This window comes from Thermobia domestica, chromosome 11, assembly GCF_964235325.1.
Source record: "Thermobia domestica chromosome 11, izTheDome1.hap1.1, whole genome shotgun sequence".
Taxonomy (NCBI): domain Eukaryota; kingdom Metazoa; phylum Arthropoda; class Insecta; order Zygentoma; family Lepismatidae; genus Thermobia; species Thermobia domestica.
The window spans coordinates 72,150,339-72,176,871 of NC_137464.1; the positions used below are offsets into that span (position 1 = coordinate 72,150,339).

The 26,533-nt window shown below is 36.6% G+C and overlaps 1 protein-coding gene across 1 annotated transcript in view; it reads left to right on the forward strand.

Annotated features, from left to right (window-relative positions):
* LOC145665174 (serine/threonine-protein kinase D3-like) overlaps positions 1–26,533 on the forward strand; it is an 848,187-nt gene that overhangs the window by 295,112 nt on the left and 526,542 nt on the right. Inside the window, 1 exon segment of the mRNA XM_081732458.1 lies at positions 14,761–14,913. Coding sequence (XP_081588584.1) covers positions 14,761–14,913 — 153 coding nt within the window.

Below are 26,533 nucleotides of genomic sequence, written 5' to 3' on the forward strand. Positions count from 1 at the left end.
TAATTCATTTTTCTCTTAATTTTCTCGAAAACTACGCATGAGCTTTTACACTAACGCATATCACTATCAGTAAGATCTATCGATTCGTATATGTGATATCTTGGGATTATCTTTGTTAAACATTAATAGTTTTGATAATATTCAATGGAATACTTATATTGACTTCGAGAGACAGACACTGACAGACAAACAAACAAACAATGGGGACTGGTTTTAATTCACTTCTGTAAACTTTGCCTTCTTCTTATTCATGATATTCAGCACTTTGTGTTTACGTAGACATCTTAAAACAATTCCCTACTCGAATAATTCAGGAATTTTCAAGTACGGTATCTGCTGCATTCTTTTGTATGTCGTAGTCGAAGTTAGCGTTTCACAAGTTACCGCTAGCTAACTGTTATTTCTAGTAGTGTAAATAGATGCATTGATTACATTCCAAGTATTCGTTAGAAAACGTGTTATTGACTTGTGGTTTGTGGTATTGTAAGCAACGTATCAGCAAGCGAGTTGTGGCTAATACGTAGTATCTTCCCTGTTTCACAATAAGGAAGGACTGTGTTCGAACCCGGTTGCCAGTCATTCTTGACTGAAGTTTTCGAGAGTTTCCATCAGTTCCACCGAGTGAATGTCGGAATTGTACCTTTAAATGACACCGAACAATTTCCTTCCACTTTATTTGCCACTGTTGGTAGTGTTATTCATGATAACTGCAAATAATTGCAGTGTAAGTTACAAGCCCGTCTTATAAGTCGTGCCTGATAGATTGATTAATACAATAAATGATAAATGTAGTACAAAAGTTATTTTTACATGTGCAACTATATTTTTATGATAGGATTTCGAGGCCAAACTCCCGAGCCTATTTCTGTTCGATATAACTCTGTTGCCTAATGCTATCTGTTAAGTTCACTCCTACAGTTTGTGGATGTAATGGGAGCCATAGACGCACACACTTCCATGACCAATATGCATGAAAGATTTGTTTCGTCATGTATGTTGGAAGAACTTTTTGTCCACACACGTAACAACCTACTGTCCAACTTACTAGAAGAATGAATCGGAAGAGTCACGTTATTTCTTTCGCTGTCATGATTGGTGGACCTAAATATAAAACAACCATCTTGCATGAACGAGCACTACACTGTAAACATGCATGAGGAACGGCAAAACCATCATGCATGTTTGCAGAAGATTTTGAAATGTTTCAACTTGCATGAACGAGGTCATACATAATCAACTTTCCTTTTTTTTTATCATTTGTTATTTATGTTGGAAGGTTTCTTCATACATGTGTCTGCGTGTGTGGATTCCTAGTCATTCCCTTAACTCCTTCAGTGTGGGTGGCGAGTTAACTCGTATCTTCAAAACGCACCTGCTGTGCGGATGGCGTATATATACGCTTCCATTTTGCTTTGGCTATTTTGTATTGCGTATGGCGAATATACTTGCCCATAGTATGAGTAATGTTATCCCGACAATATTTAGCGAGTTTGCGCTCATCTGGTTTCAATTGTTGCTTAATTAAAAGAAGAAAAAGGGGAAAAAGAAAGAAATTAAAATAGAGTTTGGGCTTCGTCAAATACAGTTTTCATGCTTTGTTTTGTTTGAGAGCAGACAGCACAGTAATGGGTCCAAAACGATATTTCAACGATGCTGATATCGAGGAAGAGTTATTAATTAGTGATTCTGATGTAAGTGATTTTGAATCAACATCCAAAGTTCTCAAAAAAAAAAAAAAAAAAAAAACTTTTTACAGCGGTTCGCATCTGAAAATTACGCACTGAAGGGGTTAAGGACAATGAAGAACAAAAGTTTTTAAAATTGAGTCAGATACATGGTCTCCCGGAACAAGCAAGGAGGACCTGCCCCTGGATTTTCGAAGGGTGCTCAGTTCTTGGAGATACAGTATATATATCAAAAGATATTAATTTATTCTTGCATACTATAGTGCCGGTACTTAATATGCTGTAATGAATGTATAAAGATGTTTATACGCTATACGTTTGAAAACAATCGAACGTGTACATACCAAAAAGTTTAGCAATAAATCACTGATCATTACAGGGAAAAGACCGCCTCCCCCCATTAGCTGCATGAAATGTCCTAGAAAAACGGCAACCCTAGTCCAATTTATCGTGACACAAGAGATCAGCCTATGTAAAGGAAAATCCCGCGATATTATTGTGGCTTCTCAGCTGACAATTTTTTTTTCCTTTCCTTGATAAACATTCATTCTTATCGTCTTCTTTTCTTTATCCACTGAGTTTAGATTGGTTTGGTTCAGTTAACTCTGCCTGCCTGCCTCTGCCTTCAAATCAACTTCCTATTTAGTGAAGCAAAAGCTTGAAAGAATCTAGCAAGTAAACAGGGGTCGTTCACCTACCTTACCTTTCCTACCTGCAGAGCCAGAGACTGACAGACAAACATCGGTCAAATTCTTCTGCTCTGATGTTCTCTTTCCCCGCCCCTTCACCCTCCCGTCTTGGTTCTGAAAACAATTCACGTCTTCTTCACGTTGTTGTTCCGTCGATGATGCCAGTCCCCAGCAAAAATCTCCATTAACTGAAAGAAAGAAAGAAAGAAAAATTATTTACATTTCCCGTGGAGGAAATTAAGAGCTGGACGACATCCTTTTATCCCAGGAAATGGATATCCTGTGCATTTCTCTTCCTTATACATACACATATACTACTCCATAGTTCTGTGGTCCTTTTCTCCCGTGCTACCACTGTTGACCGTAAAAGATTTATTTCGCTTGGGTTGGAGAACAAAAAGGAAGTAATATGTGTAGAGAATCTACCTATGTAACGTATGGCAGTTTGATCTCACATACTTACCAAGAGAATGTTGGGTTTATTTATTTATTTATTTCAATGCTCCTTTTTCGTCACTTGGTTATGTGAGATGAGAGCCAGTAATTAACATGAAATTTATATTACGTGAATCCCTACCGAGAATCGAACTTAAGTCAAACGGAAGAGGGAATTTAGAATAACCGCATAGCCTTTCACAGCCGACAGTTTCAGGATAGTTTAGCATAACTTTTATTAAGTGTTTACTCCCAGATCAGTTGAATAGCTTTGCATCTCGGACACTTGCTTTGAAAACAAACACCGTTAGTCGAATTTCAAACAAAGTCTCTAAGCAGGTTACACATCAATGGAGATTCGACTTTAATCCAAGAGAAAACTCGAAAGTTACTACAAAATATTAGTAAGGGGACAGTAAGTTTGTAAGTGTTTCTTAACAGTGTAGTCAAGTTTCGATTATCAGAAACTTTTGCTCGCGTTTCTACACTATTGCGTTGAATCATAATATATTAAAATAACGAATTGGAAAGTAGTGTTGTTTAGCACTAACTAGCTAACCCTATGACCTATGGAGGTTCAATGCCGCGTTCACGAAAGCTCACTATTGACTTCTGTCCTTGGCCAATTGGATCCAGTTTCTGCTTTGTATACTGGTATTTCCTGGATGTATGATGGATCATTGACAGTACTCTTTCATCTCCTAGTCTTCTAATGCGAAGAATAGTAGATTCTGTCTTAGGGATGTAAGGTTTTGCGGGACAGCTCCATATCCGTGAAATTTCCTCGGGATTCTACTATATCATCCTGCTTTCACATCTCGCCAATTAGCGTGTGATCGTTCTCTAACGTAAGATTTGTAAGATTTTTCTTGGTCTTCTTTCTCCAAAAGTACTTACCAATGAATTATACAGTTGTTGTGTAAGAGATGCTTGTTTCCAACCAATCTACTTAGGACTTGCTGTGTAACGGAAAGTTTCAAATTTCAGTTGCAAATCATGTGATTTTTTTTTTTTAATTAGTGATATGAAAGTAGGTAGTATTTAAACAAGAAATCACCACTGATTCTCCAAAAACATTAGAGTCCTGACATCCAAGAATGGTGATATTTACATCACATTCTCCAAATAGCATTATCTCACGCACACAAAACTACATATATAACACACTTTTTAAAAACGTGAACCCAACTATTTTTGGGACTTCGCATCATTCGCTAGGAACATGATGGCAAACACAGCGGCAACGGATCAGAAGAACCCTCCAATAAGAAGGACAAATATGGAAGAATACCATCCAATCAGAGGAAACATCGATACTTGGCGTGACTTTGGTGCACGTGTTCCCAGATTCGATTCCCGGTGGTAGAGCATAAAAGCTTAATTTCATAATCATTCACTTTCTTTAACCATTCGTCTCTTTTAGTTTAAAGGGCATAATCATAAGACGTTCACTTAAAAAAAAAAATCAATACTTGAAGGACAATGGAGGTAATTCATTGTATCACAAGAAGAAATATAAGAGCTATTCCTTTTGCAATTCGGTGCAAATAGTTACTATATCAGTTTCCATTTTTGGAGGCACACTGGACAACGTAGCCTAAATCACTAGACGTTATTTTATTCCTCTGGAAATGTAAATAAACTTGTCCTTGACTCGAGTAGCAATTCGCGGAGGTTTGGTAATCCATAATATGGCAATAGCGTGTAGCAGATAACTTTTATTTATCAAATTATGGGCCTGACATACTAAGAAACAATACAAAATTTACCATTTTTCTTTTGCTTGTTTTTTATAAGTGAAAGGAGATAATGAAATGCAACTTACCACAATCATGGATAATGTTATTCTACAACAGAAAATATGAACCAAAGGAATTTTCAGTGCTGCCATTCATAGAAATTACAGTGTTGCCAGAATAACATTTCCTTCAAAATCTAAGTTAAGACAGTGACTAGAGGAACGAACTCAACTGCATTTGGTTACGTATCATGTTGTCTTGGAATCCTATGAACTACTTTTTAAAAATAATAGTTGAATTTAGTTCGTAATAAACAAAATAGATTTAACAGTAGAGTTATTAAAATTAAGTAATGTTGTTATTTAAAAAGTATTTGTTATTTATGAACTACTTTTTTAAATAATAGTTGTATTTAGTTTGTAATAAACAAAATAGATTTAACATAGATTTATTAAAATTAAGTAATGTTGTTTTTTAAAAATTAGTTCACAGGATTCCAAAACAACACGATACGTAATCAAATGCAGTTGAGTTCGTTCCTCTAGTCGCAGCCTTAACTTAGATTTTTGGGGGAAATGTTATTCTGGTAACACTGTAATTTCTATGAATGATAACACTGAAAATTATTTAGGTTCATATTTACTGTTGTACAATAACATCATCTATAATTTTGGTAAATTGCATTTCATTATCTCCTTTTACTTATGACAAAAAAATAAACCAAAGAAAAATTATAAATTTTGTATTATTTTTAGTATGTCAGGCTCTAAAGTCTCTCTTACACTTACTCTCATATAGCCTCGCTGCTCAAAAGGGACGCTAAACTCTTACACTTAACGTCAATCTACAGGTTATATGGGCGTTAAAACTGAAGGTTTGATCTAAATATAAAACATTGTTTACTGACTGAACACTGTACTTGCCTAAGAGGATAGTCTGCTGAACTTCATTTTAATATATATGATTCAATAAAGTAAACCACTACTAAAAAAAAAAAAAAAAAAAAAAAAATGAAGTATTTAGACATTACTTATCAATATAAGCTAAAACACCCAACGACATTATTCAAAGTACATTAACTGAACCATTTACATAGCTTAACATCCAATAAAGATAAAAGCTTTGAGAAAAATCGCATCCAAAAGAAGAACGAAAAGTATTGCTGGAAGTAAATTAAGTGTGCAAGAAAGATGAAAAAAAAGAACCTTTTTTTTTTTAAAAAAAAATCGTCTCAGAAAGTGGAAATCTTGTTTTCCTCCTCCGTTCTTCTATCTTGTTAGCGAATGAGCCTATTTTCTACACTTTTTCTTCCTTACTTTCGTCCCTTCGTGTTCTTTATAAAGTGAATTTACTTCTCTACTTGCGAAGTGTGGAGGAAAAAAAGGAGAGAAAATGTAGAAAGAAGTATGAAGGAGAGTTTTTTTTAGATTTTTTTTTTCAAAATGGAATATTCTTACCTAACGTGGAGGAAAACACTGTCCTTTCTACCAGCTGATATGCTTATTTCCCTTTGTTACTACGTGGCTCTCAGGCTATTATGTGTAAATCATATAGGTGTATAGTGATGTGCAAGTACAAAAGCAGAACACCAGATTATGTACTGTTTGTTCGTTTTCAGGAGGGTCTGCGTTCATATCACATGGCGAACCAACTTGGCTAAAGTTCACACCCCCCAGGGACTTCCTTAGTTAGGTTTTCTTGTAGTTTAGGCGTGGGGACGTCGTAGTCTAATGGTCAGAAACTTGGATTTACGTCCGCGTGGTCCCGAGTTCGATTTTCGGCGTCCACTTAGCGTCATGAGGCAAACCGGGGAGTCACGACGTAACTTCCATATGTTCCAAGACGTAACTTCCATATGTTTAGACGTAACAAGACGTAACTTCCATATGTTTAGACGTAACAAGACGTAACTTCCATATGTTTAGACGTAACAAGACGTAACTGCCATATGTTTAAACGTAACAAGACGTAACTTCCATATGTTTAGACGTAACAAGACGTAACTTCCATATGTTTAGACGTAACAAGACGTAACTTTCATATGTTTAGACGTAACAAGACGTAACTTCCATATGTTTAGACGTAACAAGACGTAACTGCCATATGTTTAGAAAGCTCCTGATGCACCTGTTAAGGACGCGGCGTCGCAGTGCGGTGACCACGTGCTGGCCGCTAACCTGGACGTAGTTCAGCCGTTCGCTAGCGGATGGCGCTGGAGCAGGCTTAGGCCCACAAACTGGTCTGTTACGCCAAGTGGTTGGTTGGTTTTCTAGTTTAGGTTTGCCTTTGAGTAGCGATACCTAAGTTCGATTCCCGTATGGCTATTGTAGTTTCGATCCCGCGTTAGTGAAGGTCCAGGTCTCATTTAGGCTCGGTGTTAAAAGTAGGCGAGCAGTGGTTAAAATGTAAGCGCAAGCACCAACTTTTGTCATCGTTACTTTATTGTCAGTAAAATATTTTCTACAAAATTAATTGATTAATATCTACAAACTATCACATTGGTAATGTGCATGTCTATTAACTGAATGGTATCAAAATTAAGCTACGAGGCCTGTCTAAAAAGTATCCGACCTTAATTTTTTCCACGCAAAGTAGTGATTCTCAGGCGGCGCCACCGTGCACGGTGTAAGGAGGAACCTTAATGCGCATGCTTGAAGTTTTTCACCGCGTTCGCGTGTGCCAGTCGTGAGCTGGTGGTCGCGAAGTGAGGTGCTGTTGGTAGTGTTCGTCGGATTTAGTGTTTCTCGCAAGATGACTGAACGAATTGAGCAAAGATACTGCATCAAATTCTGTCAAAGGCTGGGTGATTCTAAAGCCAGACAATTCGTAAGATTCAGCAGGTGTTTGGAGAAGATGTGATGGGTGTAACACAAATTAAACAATGATTCAACCGATTCAAAGATGGCCGCACATCAGTCGAGAGTGAGCAGCGTAGCGGCAGGCCCCAAACTGCTCGGAATGCAGCTGTTGTTGAGCGGGTGCGAAATTTGGTGATGGCAGATCGCCGTTTGACAGTGCGGGAGATTGCAGAAGATGTTGGAGTGAGTAAAGATTCTGCACATGCAATTTTGCGTGACGATTTGAACATGAAACGAGTGGCTGCTAAATTTATACCCAAGTTGTTGTCTCAGGAACAAAAAGACACCCGTTTTGACGTTGCACAGGACCTTCTGGACACCACCAACACTGATCCTGGGTATCTGAATTCCGTGATAACTGGAGATGAGTCATCGGTGTACGGGTACGACCCAGAAACAAAACAACAATCGTCTCAATGGAAGCATCCCGATTCTCCAAGGCCGAAGAAAGCGCGGCAGGTGCGAAGCAAAATCAAGGTGTTGCTGACTGTTTTCTTCGATGCCCGTGGAATTGTGCATCACGAGTACGCACCGGAAGGACAAACAGTGACAAAGAAGTACTATCAAGATGTTCTCAGGCGACTCCGTGACGCAGTCCGGCGCAAAAGGCCAGACATGTGGACAGCGAAGAACTGGCACGTCCATCATGACAACGCCCCAGCACATTCATCCCAATTGATCCACACGTTCTTAGCCAAACATGGAATTACAACCGTTCGCCAACCTCCCTACTCTCCAGACCTGGCTCCTTGTGACTTCTGGTTGTTTCCAAAATTGAAGACGCCTCTGAAGGGATCCCGTTTTGAGAGTAGAGAAGACATAATGCGGAACACGACGACGGAGCTGAACAACATTCCAAAAGAAGACTTCCAGCGGTGTTTCCAGCAGTGGAAGGATCGGTGGGCTAAGTGTGTGGAAGCACAAGGGGCCTACTTTGAAGGGGATTAGGGTCCCAAATCTGTCAGGTATTCGCAACTATTTTTCTGGCCAAAGGTCGGATACTTTTTAGACAGCTCTCGTATTGCTGCACTCAATATTTTCTTCAAATTTTGAAATAAGCTTTATCCGATTCTCATTAAGAATTTATTTTTAAAAAAATCTAACATTTGAACGAGACAAAATTCACCAACCAAATATAATTAATATACAATTTCACGGTTTAAAGTACTTAACCATTTTTATTATTTTATTTTATTATAAAGAAGCAAAGTGCGAAGTAATTCCATAATCTCGTTATATATACAGGGGTTGGACAAAAAAAATAAAACGTTTGCGAAAGTGTGAAAATCATACCTAGTATGGTGTGAGGCCTCCTTTTGTGTCCAAAACAGCTTGGATCCGACGTGGAATGGACGTATATAGCTCCTGAATCGTGGTGTGTGGAATTTTGTACCATTGTTCCTCCAAAACATGTTGCAGTTCCTTAAGGGATGGCGGTGGAGGGTAATGAGACCGAACACGCATTTCTAACTCAGACCACAATGGCTCAATGAATGTTCAGATCTGGTGATTGTGATACCCAGGGGAGGTGTGATAGCTCCTGGTCATGCTCCTCAAACCATGATTTTCCCGTTTTTGCAGCGTAACAGGGTGCCAAATCATCTTGGTAGATGCCATCACCATCAAAGAACAATATTTGGGCCATGGGTAGAGCCTCGTCCCCCAAAATGGCCCCATACGCCTTAGCATTCATCATTGCATGCAGGGTTATGATGGGACCTGCAGAAAACCACGATATCACTGCCCATAGTGTAACAGAACCACTCCCATACTTTAGAGTTGGGAGCAGGCAGTCTGTATCATAGGCCTGCGACGGTGTTCTCCGTACGTAAACACGACCGGTTGTTGGAAACAAGGTGAAGGTCGATTCATCGGACCACATTACGTGTTTCCACTGCTAATGAGTCCATGCCTTGTAGTCCTTGCACCACTGGATACGCCTCTTCGCATTTACTGCTGTGACCAGGGGTTTAGCGATAGCTGCCCTGCCATGAATTCTCATTTTATGAAGTTCCCGTCGCACTGCTTTCGATGAAACCGGGTTCTGTAGGCCGGAATTGAGTTCAGACGTAATTTTCATTGCAGCAGTCTTCTTTTTAGCTGCTACAATCCGTTTTAATGCCCTCCGGTCCCTATCTGACAGGATTGTCTTTCGACCACTGTTGTGCTTTGTAGACGTCTTTTGCCCATGAATTGTGTATGCCCTCGTGACATTGGACACAGTGCCTTTCGATACCCCCACAATGTACGCCACTGTTGCCACTGAAGCTCCAACCAGACAGGCACCAACGATCATGCCTCTTTGGAAGTCTGTCAGGTCGCCCATTTTACCGCACCACTTTCACACCACGACACTCACAGGTGAACTGGTTACTGCTAACGGAAGAGGAAAATCCACATGACACATTGGAAACAAAAAACGTTCGGCAACCGCAACACGTGTTGTACAGTGGAGGGCCAAACTTACGTGTCCTGTATGAAGTGTTTTTAGATTTTTTTTGTTACTCCGTGTATAATGTATGTACAGGAGGGCCGTCCAGAAAGTAAAGAACGATTGCGCGTCGCGCACGCCGCCGACCCCCCACGTTTGAGATCGCGTGCGCGGCAGTTAGCTCCTTCCTTCATCTCAGTGAGAACCGAGTCTCAATGTTGTGCGGCGGTCACGCTATTTGTTTTTGCAACGATTCAAAATGTCGGCGGCAATCGGAGTTATAGGCTGCCAAAAATTTGAAAAACATGTACTTTAAAGGCCCATAGCTCCAAAACTATGGTACCTGTTGTGGTCGGGTCAAAACCTCACGTAGGAACTAATATGTGCGCTATCCAAAAATACATGTTTTAGAATCCTAAGGTATTTACGCAACAATTTTAATAGAAGTAGTTTGGCTACGGAAATTTAATTTGAAGTACTTACTAACTAGCTCTATGAAAATTGTTGCGGAAGTGCCGCATGATTCTGAAACTTGGATATTTGGATAGGGCACATACTAATTCTTAAGTGAAGTTTTGACCGGACTACGGTAGGTCCCACAGCTACCATATGGAGCAATGAGCCTTTAAATTACCGTTTTCCATGTTTTCGACAGCTTATAACTCGAAAGGAAGGATTTGTGCGTCCAGATTGTCTATACTTTTTGTCTTATCTTGGTGTCAAGAATCACCTCCCAAACGTTGTCGATGTTGTTTTGAAACACCCTATTTAATAAAAACAATTAGCAAACGTATTTTGTTGAATAAAATTCTAAAATGCCATAAACTAAACTAATCTAGACTCCTAGCCACGAAACTTTGAAGGACCTAAGCCGATCAGCTGTCTTAAAAAGAAAAGAAAGAAAATACATTATTAGACTGGCTATCGCAAGAACTAGTATTGCCCAAGAGACAAGTGCATTTTTTAATCCGATTCTAGGAAAATTTCACGAAGACTCATGGGTAAGAGTAGTTTACCAACCTGTGGATCTCAAACACTGTTTTAGTGTTACGTGATTAATAATACAAAAGCTATACATGGATAAAGTGATTGTACTAACACAATGAATATCATTTCTCAATGTTTCAAGGCACCCAAGTGATTACACAATAAACTCCAATAACAAATATGGGGTAACTGTTACTATATCACAGCCTTCGTGAAACTTCTCGTGATGCGGAAGGTTTTTGATAACTCCTAGATGAAATTAAGTAAAAATCAGAACATCTATATTTTGTACATACATTTACAAAATGAGACGAGATGAAACTTTCAGAAAATTTACGTGCCGAGGCGAAAACTCGTCTTATTTCGAGGGCAATGCTAGCAAGCAAGAGCTGTCTGTCCAGATTAAAAGCAAAAATTAAATGAAAACTTTAACATCTCATGTTTCAGCTCTTTAGGCTAAAGGGTACGAATGATTAATGATAATGAAACTTATAAAAAAGATGGTGTAATGAAAATGTGGGAGGATAGGGATAGCCTCGAGAAAACCGACGGACGCGATGTTCCCTATCACAAAGGTAATATAGCCCGAGGTATGAACCAGAGACCTCTCGGATCAGAGGTAAGCTCCCTACCAATGAACTTCCATGCGTTTCTATGTTGAGTTAGAATCCCACTCATGTCTGGATGTTACGTATCGTTCTCTCACCATTGTTGCTTGTTTGTATTTTGAAATTTAGCATTCTTTTTGTTGAAATTTAGCACCTTCTTGTTCGTTGAAATTTAGCATCCTTTTTGTTGAAATTTAGCACCTTTTTGTTCGTTGAAATTTAGCATTTTTTGTTGAAATTTAGCATCTTTTTGTTCGTTGAAATTTGGCATCCTTTTTGTTGAAATTTGGCATCCTTTTGTTGAAATTTAGCATATTTTTGTTCGTTGAAATTTAGCATACTTTTTGTTGAAATTTAGCATCTTTTTGTTCGTTGAAATTTAGCATTCCTTTTTGTTAGCACTGATACTATATGAGACGTGGACCTACAGTTTACGGTGAAATCTGAACTACCGTTGTGCGTTCAAAGTTTATAATGCTCTTCAACCGGGAGTCGAACCCCGAACCAGGTGCCTCAGAGGACTACAAGGCAAGTCGCTACACCAGCTAGGGGCTCCTTCACTATTTATTTCTTGTATCATCATGCATTTGTTATCGCCTCCCGTAGCCTAAAAGACAAAACACATGGGACGTAAAACTCGAAAATATATACAATACAGAATGAAAAGTTGAATTATAGGAAACGCTAAAATGAGATATGTCAAAAGTGAATAACTAATCTCCAAACAACCAAACAATTAATATTCATGTTTTTATAGTTTTATCAGCATCCACAGACACGGATGAAAAACCTTTTCTTCTCTTTTTTCGTAATTGAAGGAAAAAGAAAATCAAACCAGAATCATCAATAGCATATTTGTGGTTAAAAAAAAAAGTATCGTATTGATCACATATGCATTTCGATGTTTTCTTTATGAAAATATGAATATTTGTACACAATGGCAAAGCAATAATTTGAGCCAATAACGTGTTGCTAGCATTAAAAATGGGGATAAATCATTCGAGATGCTAACTTCAAATTTTAGGAATCACATGTTGTTTTGGCTGAGAATGGAATGGATATTGGAAAGAATAATGTTGATTTTCTCTCTCATACAAATAACATTGTTTTCGTATGTGATTTGCGTTCAAAATGCTTTTGTATATGAAGAGAATTTTGTAAGTTTAGAATAACAGATTATTCAAATGCTTTGTTTTCTGTCTGTACATCAATTGGTTTCTCTGTAATTGTAGGGTACTGTCTATGTTTTTCGCTGTTAATATGTCAACGTTACAAGTAAAAGCATTTAAAAGTATTTTGGTTAGTTTATAGCTGCAATGATTTGAAACATTTTTTTTTTCATATTTTTAAAAACATGTTTTAAATCATTAGTGTACATTAACGCTCATGTGCAAGAAGTATTTAAGAGCTAATCAAGCTTCGAATAAAACTACAGGAGAGAATTGTTAACTTCTGGCGAAATTATTTTTATTAATCTCGATCAAATTTTTAACATAGATGAGGTTCGGGTCTGGGATGTTATATATATATATATATATATATATATATATATATATATATATATATATATATATATATATATATATATATATATATATATATATATATATATATTACTTTGACGGTGCAACATAGGGGAGCGGGAGAAACGTTTTACAATGATCGAAAATAACCGATACTAGTGTCGATTTTTTAGTTTTCGGGGTCACTGAGATGAACAGTGACACTTCAGATGCCGTTTAAATCCAAATTCATCCCGTTTAAATCCAACTTGGGGAAAGGGAAGGGAGAGATAAATAAAAATTATCAATATTATAGTCCGGAGGAGAAGCTGATGAACCATGATTTATATATATATATATATGGTTTTTCAGCTGATCTTATATGATTTTGGGCTGCTGATTTCGAATCCGATGAGTGCCACTCTGTAAACCTTAGGGAAACTTCGCAAACGGGGGTAAAGGAGTGGTTTCCATTTTATAATTTTCTAGTATTATCTCAGCATAGTTTCATTTTTCTCATATCCTATTGACAGTAGAATGCCAATTCATGTATATGTTATAAATAACTATATTAGTAACCAATTAACGAAATTTGATAATTTTCTTACAAATGTCAGGGTTGCCAACTATCAATAAAATTTACAAAAAGAATTTTTATACAGAATACTTTACTTTTCAAAATTGTCACATATAAAATGTTAAGAACAAGAGAAGAAATGTTAATTGTTATATATTTCAAAGTTCTTACACTCTCATGAGCTATGAGTAAAAGCCAGACAGCCAATAGAAGGGAAATGGGGAAATACAAATTGCGTCTTCTAAATATGGTTAGAACCAAAATAACACATTCGGAACAATTTATATATATGGGTGATTCCACGAAAAAGGGAAATTTATATATATATAGGGGCGGATCCAGGATATGATCAAGGGAGGGGCTGAACCATATTTTGCCGTTTTATCCAGTGTAAAGCAGGATTGAAGCCCATTTTATCCAGTATATATATTGGCGTATCCAGGATATGATCAAGGGAGGGGCTAAAACATAGTTTGCAGCTTTATCCAATGTAAAGCAGGATTGAAGTTCATTTTATCCAGTGTATACCTGAGCGTGAAGGGGGAACTATAGCTCCCCTTGGTTCCGCCCATATGTATATATATAATCATGGTACGGTTAAAAGTTGCATCTTCTTACCCGGACTGTTAGCGTCGAATCCATAGTTTGCGGAGGCGCTCTGTTGTATAGTGACACTTGCAATCCGGTATGATCGAAAATGACCGATATTAGTGTCGAATAGATAGTTTTTTGGAGTCGCTGAGACGACATGTTTTTGTGGCTAGTAGTTTTCCCTACGAGACGAAACAAAGCTCAATTTTATATTGAGATACGAGATGAGAGAAGACAGAGCTCTTCCAATATAAATAGATATACTTTTCGAGACGAAACTGCACTTCGAGGACACGTTTTCGAGACAAGACAACTCCAAATGTTGTCTAATGTGCAACATTAAGGGCTAGAACGGATTAATTGAGTTCTTATTGTATTCAATAGGAAATAATTTCTGTTTACAAACAGCGTTACTAACGGATTATGTTCGTGATCCTAGATCCAATGTATACATATCCAGAATGTCTACGAGATGGTTACCTTACTAATCAATAGATTCGATTCTTTATTATCCTGAAGGGTCCTGAAACTGAGACTACGCACACCGTAAGAGAGCGGAGTATGGAGCTATTGGCTGTATAATAATCATTTATGAACATGCTGGATAGATCATAAATGTTGAAATATATTAAAAATGATTTTCTTTCTGTTTTTCTAGGGGGATTCCGGACGGTCCAGGATGGAGGGCGCTGGGTCGGAAGTCACGTTCCTGTTTCAGGCAGGTTTAATACGGGATACCGTGACGGCCAGCACAAGCGCACTCACCCTCAAGAGCTTGAAGGATCTTGCATGTGATTTCATCAATAAAAAGGTGAGTACTTTTCTTCTTGAATAAGGTACAATTAAAGTAGGGACTTGTCCTGGAATTAACTCCTGTGATGCTAAAAACATACATATATGAGTGAGCCACTTGAAAAAAAATGTAATAGGCGTAGAAGGCGAATTTCTCTGATAAAGGGGAAACTTACCAGATAGAACAAGTCTAACTTAACGTGTAAGACCGGCGGTCGTGGCATAATACCATACTCCACCATTTTTGCAATAAATGCCATTGATTGTGATCATTGACCATTATTTTAAAGTTTATGATTGGTTCTCAAGTTTTGTTCACTTTTGTACGGGAAATACAGGTCACATTGCTGTTATCGTGCAATGCTCTTCAGCTGTGAGATATAAAATTTAACTTGTCATCGGAGAGGATGTATCATTGAAGAAAATTGGGGTCGTTTACAAGTACACAAGAATACGTATTTGTTTACATGAGAAGTCTCTGTTCCCTTTGAAATAATTCAATCGATCAATCATGACTATAAGTAATTTAATATTCGCCACAGGAATGCTCTAAGTGATTTTTTTGTCTCAAGTTCTTTGTCTCCCATTTGTTACAAGTGTCATCGGTGCGAAATGAATGACTTCTACTTTAGGTATTCAGCGTTTGTCTCTTCTCGTAATGTATATATATGTCGCGTAATGTTGGAAATGCAGTGTTGAGTAATGGCATTTTTAAGGTTATGAATGGAGGTACTGAGAGAGCAAATTTAAGTAATAGGATAAAGCAATTAATTTATTTAATAATTGTCATTACAGTAAATTAAAACACAAATAAAACTTAAATGAATGCGAAAAGGTTAAATAAAATATGATTTTTTTTTACATCGATTGTTTTCTCTAATTATTAACATGCCAAAAATAAGTTTGAAACACACTGTTTGATACTATGTTTTAACCTTGTACCAGATTTTTTGTCAAGATTAGAAGACAAGAGATTTAGTGGGTCAGTGTGTCGTGTATCAAGTGGGTCAATATATGTGAGTGGGTCATGGGTCAAAAGGACGTGACTAACTGCAATTCACCCTCTATCATGACCCACTCTGAACATCCAACCCACTCTGCTTAGTGCACTGTAGAAAGCATCTTCTGAACACTGGTGAATTTGTCTACGTTTTACTTTCAAAGTCTTCATTTGTCTTCCTTTTTCATTTATTTCTATTTACTTCCCTGAATTGAATACATCTACGTGAAAAAAAAACACTTCAGACATTTTTGGGTATTGATATTTGTAATTGTAATAATATCCATAGGACTTAATACTTGGCTTTCGAGACACGGCCTGTGCGGTTTTGAAAAAAAAACATTTGTGAATCACCTCTAATATATGAATTGTCTATCTATTAAAATGCTACAGTAGCAATAGAAACGCCAGAATTCCAACCTCTAACGTTTGATTTCGAACCCTTGATTTACGGTTATTTGTGATTTCACGTTTAACAATGCAAATATTTTAAAGTATGTGTACTTTAAATAAATTATTTAAATAGATCTTTTTCATAAAGCTTATTATTTTAAATTATTGTTCAAAGCCTTTGTATTTTAATAAGCCTTCTCCAAAATCAATGCAAATGAATTGTGCTGCCATCTTTGGAGTTCTTTTAAACTATACGTTTGTGGTCGTTTATATATTTGTGGCCAATCCTTTCGACAATGAGATCTCGGAAACTAAATGCTCTAGAAAGATGACGTTTTCACTGATAGATTGTAAATTTTGTGTAGATTGTCCAGTTCTAATTGCAAATTTAAAAAACATGGCTATTATTTCTTCATTGCATTTTTTCGGGTACACTGGAAGTGTTGAAATTAAAAAAAAAAAATAAAGCATCATATCCTACGCATTATACATTCCAACACAAAATTGTATGCATGCGTTGCATACCTCTCAGGTATTTGTTTCATGGCCAAATTATAGTGAAAAACGAAGGATAACCATTTCTCCAGTCTAAGTTGAATCTTTATTGTTTGGAGTGTTTTGCCCAATGAACACCATATATCATTGACATTATAATTAATTGTGTGTGTAATGTATTTGCTTACTACATACTGCATACAAGAAGAAAGTAAACACTGATCATACATGAATTAAAAACTCGAACCGGAAGTAGGCTCAAATCGTGCAAATGGTACGAGATATTGAAAAAGTAATCGAAAAAATCTCCCCTTTGGTATCTCTTGCCAATTTTTATCAAGAAGTTTTTCACTTGTGTCTGTAAAGGGACATGTACAGATATGAGGAATAACAAGGAGATTCATGCTCATATGTGAATGATGCGCTGTGTAGAGAGCGCAGGTTCAGCTAGTCTATATATTAAAATGTTAGGTTTATATGTTTATCTCCAATCCTTTTAACAATGAGATCTCGAAAACCACACGTGCTAGAAACGTGCCGTTTTCGTTGGTCGATTCCAAATTTTGTGTATATTATCCAGTTGTCATTCAAATTTTCAAAAATCGTGTCGTTATTGTTCTATTCAAAAATTTAGGTGCCATTTTGAGCCTATAAGATTAACATTGTTGCAGGCCGAGACTAAGGTGTTAGTCAACCAGTAGAGAAGTTACGTATGGCGGGTTGACGGACATTGCAGGCGCTTTGCTTAAATCTGAATTGCGAAACCTATTGCATGCTGGCTACTTCAAAGGCCTCAAGAGACACAATAAGGCGTACTCGGACGGATATGGATTTATTAGAAAAAATATTTCCACTTGATATCGTGTTATTTTTGCAAATTTGCTACAAACTTACTCCAATATGTATACATAGCAATTCACTTTTTTTGTGAGTCTCCCATCCTTTACTTATGTGAGTAAGGAGACATACACTGTGGGAAGGAGATTCGTGGTTATAACGGAACGATGCGCTGAGTAGACAGAGCAGGTTCAGCTAGTTATATATTAAAAAATTGAATGTAACAATGTGTGCGTAATGATCACGGCCAAATGGCAAAGCCAAATTAAATGACTTTTGGTATATAGTTAGGCCCCAATCCTAACTAGGATGTTATCATATCGCTTTCATTATAATACACATCCCAAGGGGGAGTGGGAGTCCGAATTTTTGGAAAAAATGAGTATCTTATGAGTGGGTCATCGCAGTGGTGGATCCAGGGGGACGCGATCTTGACGATCGCCCCCCAGAAGAGGATTTTTATTTTATTTTATATATAAATTAAAAAACCTATCCCAGAGTTTGGAGCTCTTAAAAGTAACTCTAAGTAGCAGTATTACAACCCACCGCCCCCCCCCCCAGAAGTCCGTCCTGGATCCGCCCCTGGGGTCATGGTGGATCGCGGTGGGTCAAGTTTCCATTGACCCACGCCATCTTTACAGGAGACCTACCCAATGAGCGATGACAAGAGGATTTTGCTAAAGTGACCTTTAGTTCATACAATTGAGCATGACCAGAAAAGGATTTAACATTTACAGATACCATATACAAGCCATTCTCTGTCCTTGATAGTTGCTAGCTAGCCACCACGTAACTGACTGAGATTTCACTGTTGTCCAAGAATAAGGTGATTTCGTTAGCTGAACCACTGTTTGTATCCCTTTTCCACCTGATTCTTTGTGGGTCCAACGGTACTGTATAGCACTACAGATAGACTATTTTCGATTATAGTTAGCTGGCTTTTTTTTTTTTTTTAAAAAAAAAGATAGAATACTTTGTTTTTTTTGCACTTTATTTTATGTTTTGAAAATGCTTTTACTTAAATCTGTGAGAAGCATTTATTGGTTTATTCCGTGTTTAATTAACACAATATAAAATTTAAACTTTTCCCTTTTTACATCATTAATAAATGTATCTTGACCAAAATTGATTGGCAGCATGGAAGAGTTAAATTCTGTATCTATTTAGTTCTAGTTGTTGCTGTCTCTCTTAAAGTGGTCGTCAATTTGAGTTCTTGGTTTTCCACATTCAGTTTTCTACCTAACAGAATTTAGTTCATTCTGAACAGCGTAGCTAATTGGGAAGTCATGCTGTTTGTTCCTTGTGTTGTGGTAAAAAAAAATTCAATGATTTTTTGTTTGTTACTTTCAACATGTTATGTTACTGTTGTTTCTGTCCACATGTGGAATATGGTGCCTCAATGGTAGGATGCTCATTTCTGGTGCTTAGAGGTCCCTGATTCGATCCCATGTCATGTGAGTTTGTGATGGAGAATATCGTGTTTGTTAGTTTTCTCGGGACTATCCACATGTTCATTCCAACTATTCTTTCACAGTCATTCACTTTAAGTAGTTCTAATCAACACTAAATTTGAATCTCCAAATTTGAATTTGAATTTTGTGTCCATCATATCATCTGCCTCCTTTAGCTTAAAGAACATACTCGTGGGATGTAAAACTATAAATATAATTTATTTTCTTTTTTGTGTATGGTACCCGTAGCATTTTCCCCTAGTATCACATTTTTTCGAGGGCTTCAAAAAACTCTTCTGTTTTTCGAAGAGTCCGTGTTTTTGGATCGTAAATAGAACCACACTACATCCAAAGGTCCCACTTTATTTCAGTCGATACATTTAACGATACATGTAGTTATTTCTTTTCTCCATAACGCTTACTTGCTTACTATTCTACAAGTCAAAATAAAGCGATATATATATATATATATATATATATATATATATATATATATATATATATATATATATATATATATATATATATATATATATATATACAGACTGTTCCATAATTCGTGTTATTTTCTACAGCGCTGGGAGAAGATGAAGTTTATACACTATTAATGTAAAATTTGGCACTCTTATTGAGAAATATCTGAATTTTTCGAATTTCTAAAGAAAATAAGAGAAAATTGCTGTTTAGCCCCCCTTTTAGGGGTGTAAACACGAAAGTTCATTTTCCTTATGGGAGATTCAATGTTAAATTTTAAAAGCAGTTTTCTCCAATAATTATTCGTGAAGATTTTGGAGCAAATGAGTTGTATTTGTTACAAAATGCAAAAACACTCATTCACAAAGCTAGTAAAGCCGTCTCAAACATTATTTTGCGAAGGTCCCCCTTTTGGAGGGCAAGGGGCGTAAAAAGGTGGTGGGTGATATGTTACCAAAATCCCAAAGTTTATTTTCGGAATGCCAGTAAGCGTGAGGTTATCACAAATGTCACAGAATTAATGCTCCAATGTCCTTACATGTAAGAGTGACTGATAATGGGGCTACAGCCCCCTTTCAAAAATAAAAAAAATCACCATAAATATCCTTAGTAGGGACATACGAGAAGAAGAAATTTTTTTAATTAATGTAAAATTAGGCGTCATTGTATCAAAAGAGTATGCGTTTTTCAAATCTGGAATGTTATTTTGATAAACGCACCGCCTTAGGGGGGCACAGGGGGCGAAGTACTCAATGATGGATCTTTATAAAAATTCAAAATTTTGTTCCGGAAATGCCAGTGAGCGTCGGATTTTTCACCACTGCCACAGAATTAATATTCTAATGCTCCTTGCATGTGCCAGTGACTTATATGGGGCTATAACCCCCTCTCAAAAAAAATCACCATAAATATCCTTAGTAGTGACATACGAAAAGAAGGTACTTTTAGTCAATTAATGTGTAATTTGGCGTCGTTGTAGCACAAAGGTATGAGTTTTTCACATCTGAAATGTTATTTTAGTAACCACTGCATTAAGGGGGCACAAGGGGCGAAGCATCAAATGATAGACCTTTATAAAAATTCCAAATTTTGTTCCGGAAATGCCAGTGAGCAGCAGATTAATCATAAATTTCGCAGAATTAATATTCAGATGTTTGTTGCATGTGCCAGTGATTGATATGGGGCTACAGCCCCCTTTCAAAAAATCACATAAAAATTAGCCATAAATAGTTTAGCAGGGACATCCGAGAAACCATTATTTCTTGTCAAATTAATGTAAAATAATTTGTTATCTTAGTAAAAAGGTACGCGTTTTTGAAATATAGAATGTTATTTTGGTGACACCAGATTAGGAGGGCACATGGCGCGCAGCATAAGCATTTGAATCTTTATTAAAAAATCCAAATTTTATTCTGGAAGTGTGAATGAGTATTAGATTGATCACAAATGACACAGAATTAAGATTCCGATGCTCCTTGCATGTGCCAGTGATTGATGTGGGGCTACAGCCCCCTTCCACAAATCACGATAAATATCCTTAACAGGGACACACCGGAAGACGCTATCTTTTAAAATCAAGTAATGTGAAATTTGGCGCTGGCGTTTTTTTTTTTAATTCAGTATAATTTTGATAACGCACCACCTTTAGCGGCAAAGGGGGCGAAGCATAAGATTGTGGATCTTTATGAAAATTCCAAATTTTATTTTGAAAATGCTAATGAGCGTGAGATTAGTCACAGAATTAATATTCCGATGCTCTTTGCATGTCCCAGTGACTTATATGGGCTACAGCCCCCTTCCAAAAATCACAAAAATTCACAATAAATATGTCATAATTAATATGTAAGTTGTCATTATTGCAAAACAAAAAAATATATATACAATAAACCTGGAAATTACTGTAAATGAATAACTTCTGTCAGTGTAACTGATTATGCATATAGCTTTGTTGTTATGGTGTCACTGGAATATAATCAAAGAATTTTATATTTTTAAAAATCAATTAGGGTTCTTTTTATAGCAGAAAATCTCACACACAAATCACCTACGTATTTTCTACACACTTAAGCAGAACCATCTCGAAATAGGACACAAAATAACAATGGAAAACGTAGCAGGAAAAAAAAATCTTAATGAAAAGTAAGATCTTAAAAATTAAAAGTGAGCTTTAAATTTCAATATTGTTTGCTTTATTCGTAAAAAGAAAAAGCATGTATTTTCATTACTTCTTACACAATAACCGTATTATCCAACTTTCCATATAACAACTTACTCGTATGTACTGCAGACGTAATACACACGGACACATGGTTGTAATAGAAACAAATGTTAACCGAGGAATAAGAATCAGTTGGTGGAAATTATTCTTTGTTGAAAACAACTCTTTTTGGCTCTACTATTACTAATTGTTTAAAAAGATCATTAATCTAAGTGTAAAACCCATAAAATCAACTTACTTTTATTCGGCATGCCCTCCTGAACGAGCAAGACATAAATTAATGCGATTTACTAAAGAAACTGTGAACACCTTCTCCAACATATCTGGAGTGATCATCTCTATACTGTGGACAATCCTCTGTTTCAAGTCCTCTACACTGTTACAGGATTTTTGGTAGACAATTTGTTTTAGGAATCCCCACAAGAAAAAATTGCATGGTGTAAGATCCGGACTTCTTGGTGGCCATTCGACACTTGACCCCATAGAAATAATCCGTTCCCCAAATTTCTCTCTCAAAAGATTTATAGTCGTATTTGAGCGATGCGCTAGCGCTCCATCTTGCATAAACCATAATTCATCACTTTGACCTAAATTTAAACGATCAAGTTCAGCAAATACTTTTTCTCTTAGTAGCTTTTGGTATGATGAAGTTGTTACATTTTCATAAAAAAAAGAAAGGTCCTATCACCTCAGTCGCAGTTATACCACACCAAACCATTATTCCTCGTTTGTCCATTGACATTTCTGATCTCACGTTCGGCTGTATCGATGACCAATATCTTGCATGTGATGAGGACACAGAACCATTTAAGAATAATTTTGCTTCATCGGAAAACATCATTTGAAGTAAGAACATAGGGTTTTATAAACCAGTTACAGAAATAAACATGATCACCATAATCACTTGCACACAATTCAGAAACCATTTGGACCTTGTATGGTTTTACCTTCAAGTTTCTTAAAATTCTTTGTAGCGTAGTTTTCTTAATATTTAAGCCTAAGCTTCGACGAGCAAGGGATTTCCGCGGTGAACTAGTAACAGATAAGAACACCTGTCTTTTTGTTTCTTCTGTAGATACACTTGGAGATCTTCCTGCACTTTTTCTAGATGCAAGATGGGCAGTGTGAAAACAATTGCTGCGGAACTGTTTGTACTAACGGTGAATTTGCATATCGTGTACTTTTAATCCGAGTTCTTTAACTATACGGAATCTTGCAGATTTTTCTGATAAAATGTACCATTCAATTACATTAGCACGCTGATCCTGAGTTAAAGACTGCATGATCGACAGCATGAATGCACTCTTAAAGTATACTGGAAACGACAAGTAATTATCAAATGATTAAGCCAGTCTATCCCCGAGATTCACCTACTATGTAATGTCCATTTCCGAAGAAGTCAATCTAACCCAGGTGTTGATTACAGACACGAAATCCTATTGAACTGTCAAAACGTTAACTCATAAATCGTTGGTGTATTGCGATAAGAAAAGGTCTGAAACTGTTGTCAGCACACATGAACAAAAAGTTGAGTCAGGAATTAGAGGGTGTTTTATAAACAAAAATTTGTTGACATTGCTTAAAATCAGCTTACAGTGGGACGCCAACAAATGATTCGGGCGTGTTCCAGTGCTTCTTAAACACACATCTCTTAGCATGCATTTTGAATAGGCCAGAGAGAAGCATGGAAGATAATAAAACAAAGTGGTGTGGTTCTTTAAATGATTTTGGGACCGGAAAGGAGGAATAGAATCACTAAAGTGGTCGCTGGCACATGGAGGTAGCTTCTAAGCATTAATTTTGGTATATTTCCAAATATTTTGACGCTCACGGAAAATAACGAAAAGTTTAATTTTTTCTTACTGCCTATCTTCCCTAATTTGGAGGTTTGGCGTAATAAAACTAGAAACGCATGTACCATCATAGATGAAAGGGAAGGAAGAAGAGGAATGGTATCGTATTTTCTACCTAAAACTGCTAATTTACAGCAAAATTCGTATAAATATAGAGCAAACTGCTTTCCGCATTTTACATTGAAACTCCAGTCAGGCCAATCAAATTTTGAGTTGACGCCACTAAAAGAGATCAACACATGACCATTATCATATTGTCGCTTTAGCTCTTTTTCTAAACAATCATTTTTCGACAATAATGCCAAATTTCACTTTAATAATGAAAAATATTTACCTTCTGCCAGTAGGTCCTTGCGTATAAGGACATTCATCATGAATTTCTATTGCTTTATGAAAGGGGATTGTAGCCTAATATCAGTCACTGGTACAGTCCGCAGCAAAAAACCTGGAACATGAGCATATATGTTTATTGTGAAACGACGAAGTCTTTTGCTCCAAAATAAGTGTGCAGGGGAGGACGCCGAGGTTTCTTCTGGCGTGATTCATGCCACTTAGACGTTATGTTGATTCCCTGTGCTGTTAGTCGTAGTTTCACAATAAACTTACATGCTCATGTTGCAGGTTCTTTGCTGCGGATTGTACATGGAAATAGCATAGGAGCATTAATTCTGTGCGCCTTGCAATTAATTTCATGCTCATTGGCACTACCAAAATAAAATTTGGAATTTTTATACTTCGGCCCTTATACCCTCCAAAGCCAAAAATTACCAAGCGCGCCCTTTGTCCCCTGTTACCAAAATAACATTTCAGATTTGGAAAATACATAACTTTTTATTACAATAATGCCAAATTTCACATTAATCGACCAATAGAAAAAAAGCTTCTTCTAGTATGTCCCTGTTAAGGATATTTATCGTGATTTTTGGTGATTTGTGGAAGGTGGATGTAGCACTACATCAATCACTGGCACATGCAAGGAGCATCGGAATATTAAATCTGTGTCATTTGTGATTAATCTAATACTCATTCACACTTCCAGAATAAAATTTGGATTTTTTGTAAAAATCCATCATTTCATGTTTCGCCCCCTGTGCCCCTAAGGCGGTGCGTTATCAAAATAACATTCCAGATTTGGAAAACGCATACTCTTTTGATACAATGACGCCTAATTTTACATTAATTAAAAAAATTCCTTCTTCTCGTATGTCCCTACTAAGGATATTTATGGTGATTTTTTTATTTTTGAAAGGGGGCTGTAACCCCATTATCAGTCACTCTTACATGTAAGGACATTGGAGCATTAATTCTGTGACATTTGTGATTAATCTCACGCTTACTAGCATTCCGAAAATAAACTTTGGGATTTTGGTAACATATCACCCACCACCTTTTTACGCCCCTTGCCCCCCAAAAGGGGGACCTTCGCAAAATAATGTTTGAGACGGCTTTACTAGCTTTGTGAATGAGTGTTTTTGCATTTTGTAACAAATACAACTCATTTGCTCCAAAATCTTCACGAATAATTATTGGAGAAAACTGCTTCTAAAATTTAACATTGAATCTCCCATAAGGAAAATGAACTTTCGTATTTACACCCCTAAAAGGGGGGCTAAACAGCAATTTTCTCTTATTTTCTTTAGAAATTCGAAAAATTCAGATATTTCTCAATAAGAGTGCCAAATTTTACATTAATAGTGTATAAACTTCATCTTCTCCCAGCGCTGTAGAAAATAACACGAATTATGGAACAGTCTGTATATATATATATATATATAATATAATATTATAGCGATAATATTTTATATATATATATAATATTGTATACCATTCGGAACCTTGTCTGGAGACGCAAATTGCACTATGTGGCAACGTCGCAGATATAGAACCATACAGTAAATATACTAGTTCATCAAATAGTTACCTCAATTCTTTCCATTTGACAGTTAAAATCGATAGCCGTCGACACTAGCACCATTTAGATTCATAGAGTAATAATAATGGTTCCAAGTTAATCTGCAGTGTTGCCACATAGTGAAATTTTGATTCCCCATAGTAGCTGAAGGAGGACCCGGATCGTATTATATCATTTTGGCTTCGTTTTGATCTGGAGAATGGTGATTTGTTGTCCGTGGGCGCCATTTAAAAAAAAAAAAAACCGACATAGTGTGGATCTAACTTCTTTGTTGCGTCATTTATAGTTTTCTTGAACTGTTCAATCACTTATTTTGTAACCTCTCTCAATAGATTAAGTCACTCACTTACACTTAAGGAGCCAGATGTTTCCATTAAGTGATTCGGTCTTCCTGCGAGTGAATTTTGATCTGTTGACCAAAATTAACAGAATACGAAAGTGACTAAAACCGTTCGGAAAATTCTTACAGAAGTAATAAACAAGGTAGATTCAAACTACAACTCTTTTAAAACACTATTAACACTGCTTCAATTATGTTATTCAAATAAATATCCTATTTGCAACTTGTTTTTTACTTTTTGTGTGTGTTTCTCAAGTATTTAAGTATTTCCCCTTTTTCATTTTTCATTCTGCGAAGGTAAATCGTTGCATTCTCACACTCTGTCTTCATATATGTTATTGTTAAAAGTCAAGAGGTATTGTTTAGTTGTTCTAAGCGTGTGTAAATGAAGCTGCTAGTGAATACATTGAAATATATTCCAGTTTGGGAGCGTGTACAACATAGGTATAGGTGGTCTCATAATATGTAAGAATCCTAGACTACCACAATACAGAAAGGATTCGACATCTTGACGTAAGATAAAGTTTGTAAACATAACTATAAACAACATACAAAAGACATCCTTCTTGATGACTAATTAATTCGAGCTTACCTAGAACTGCACCGAGAACAGCTTAATATCGCTTTACATAGGCCAGCCTTTCTGAACCAATGTGTTAGCAGTCC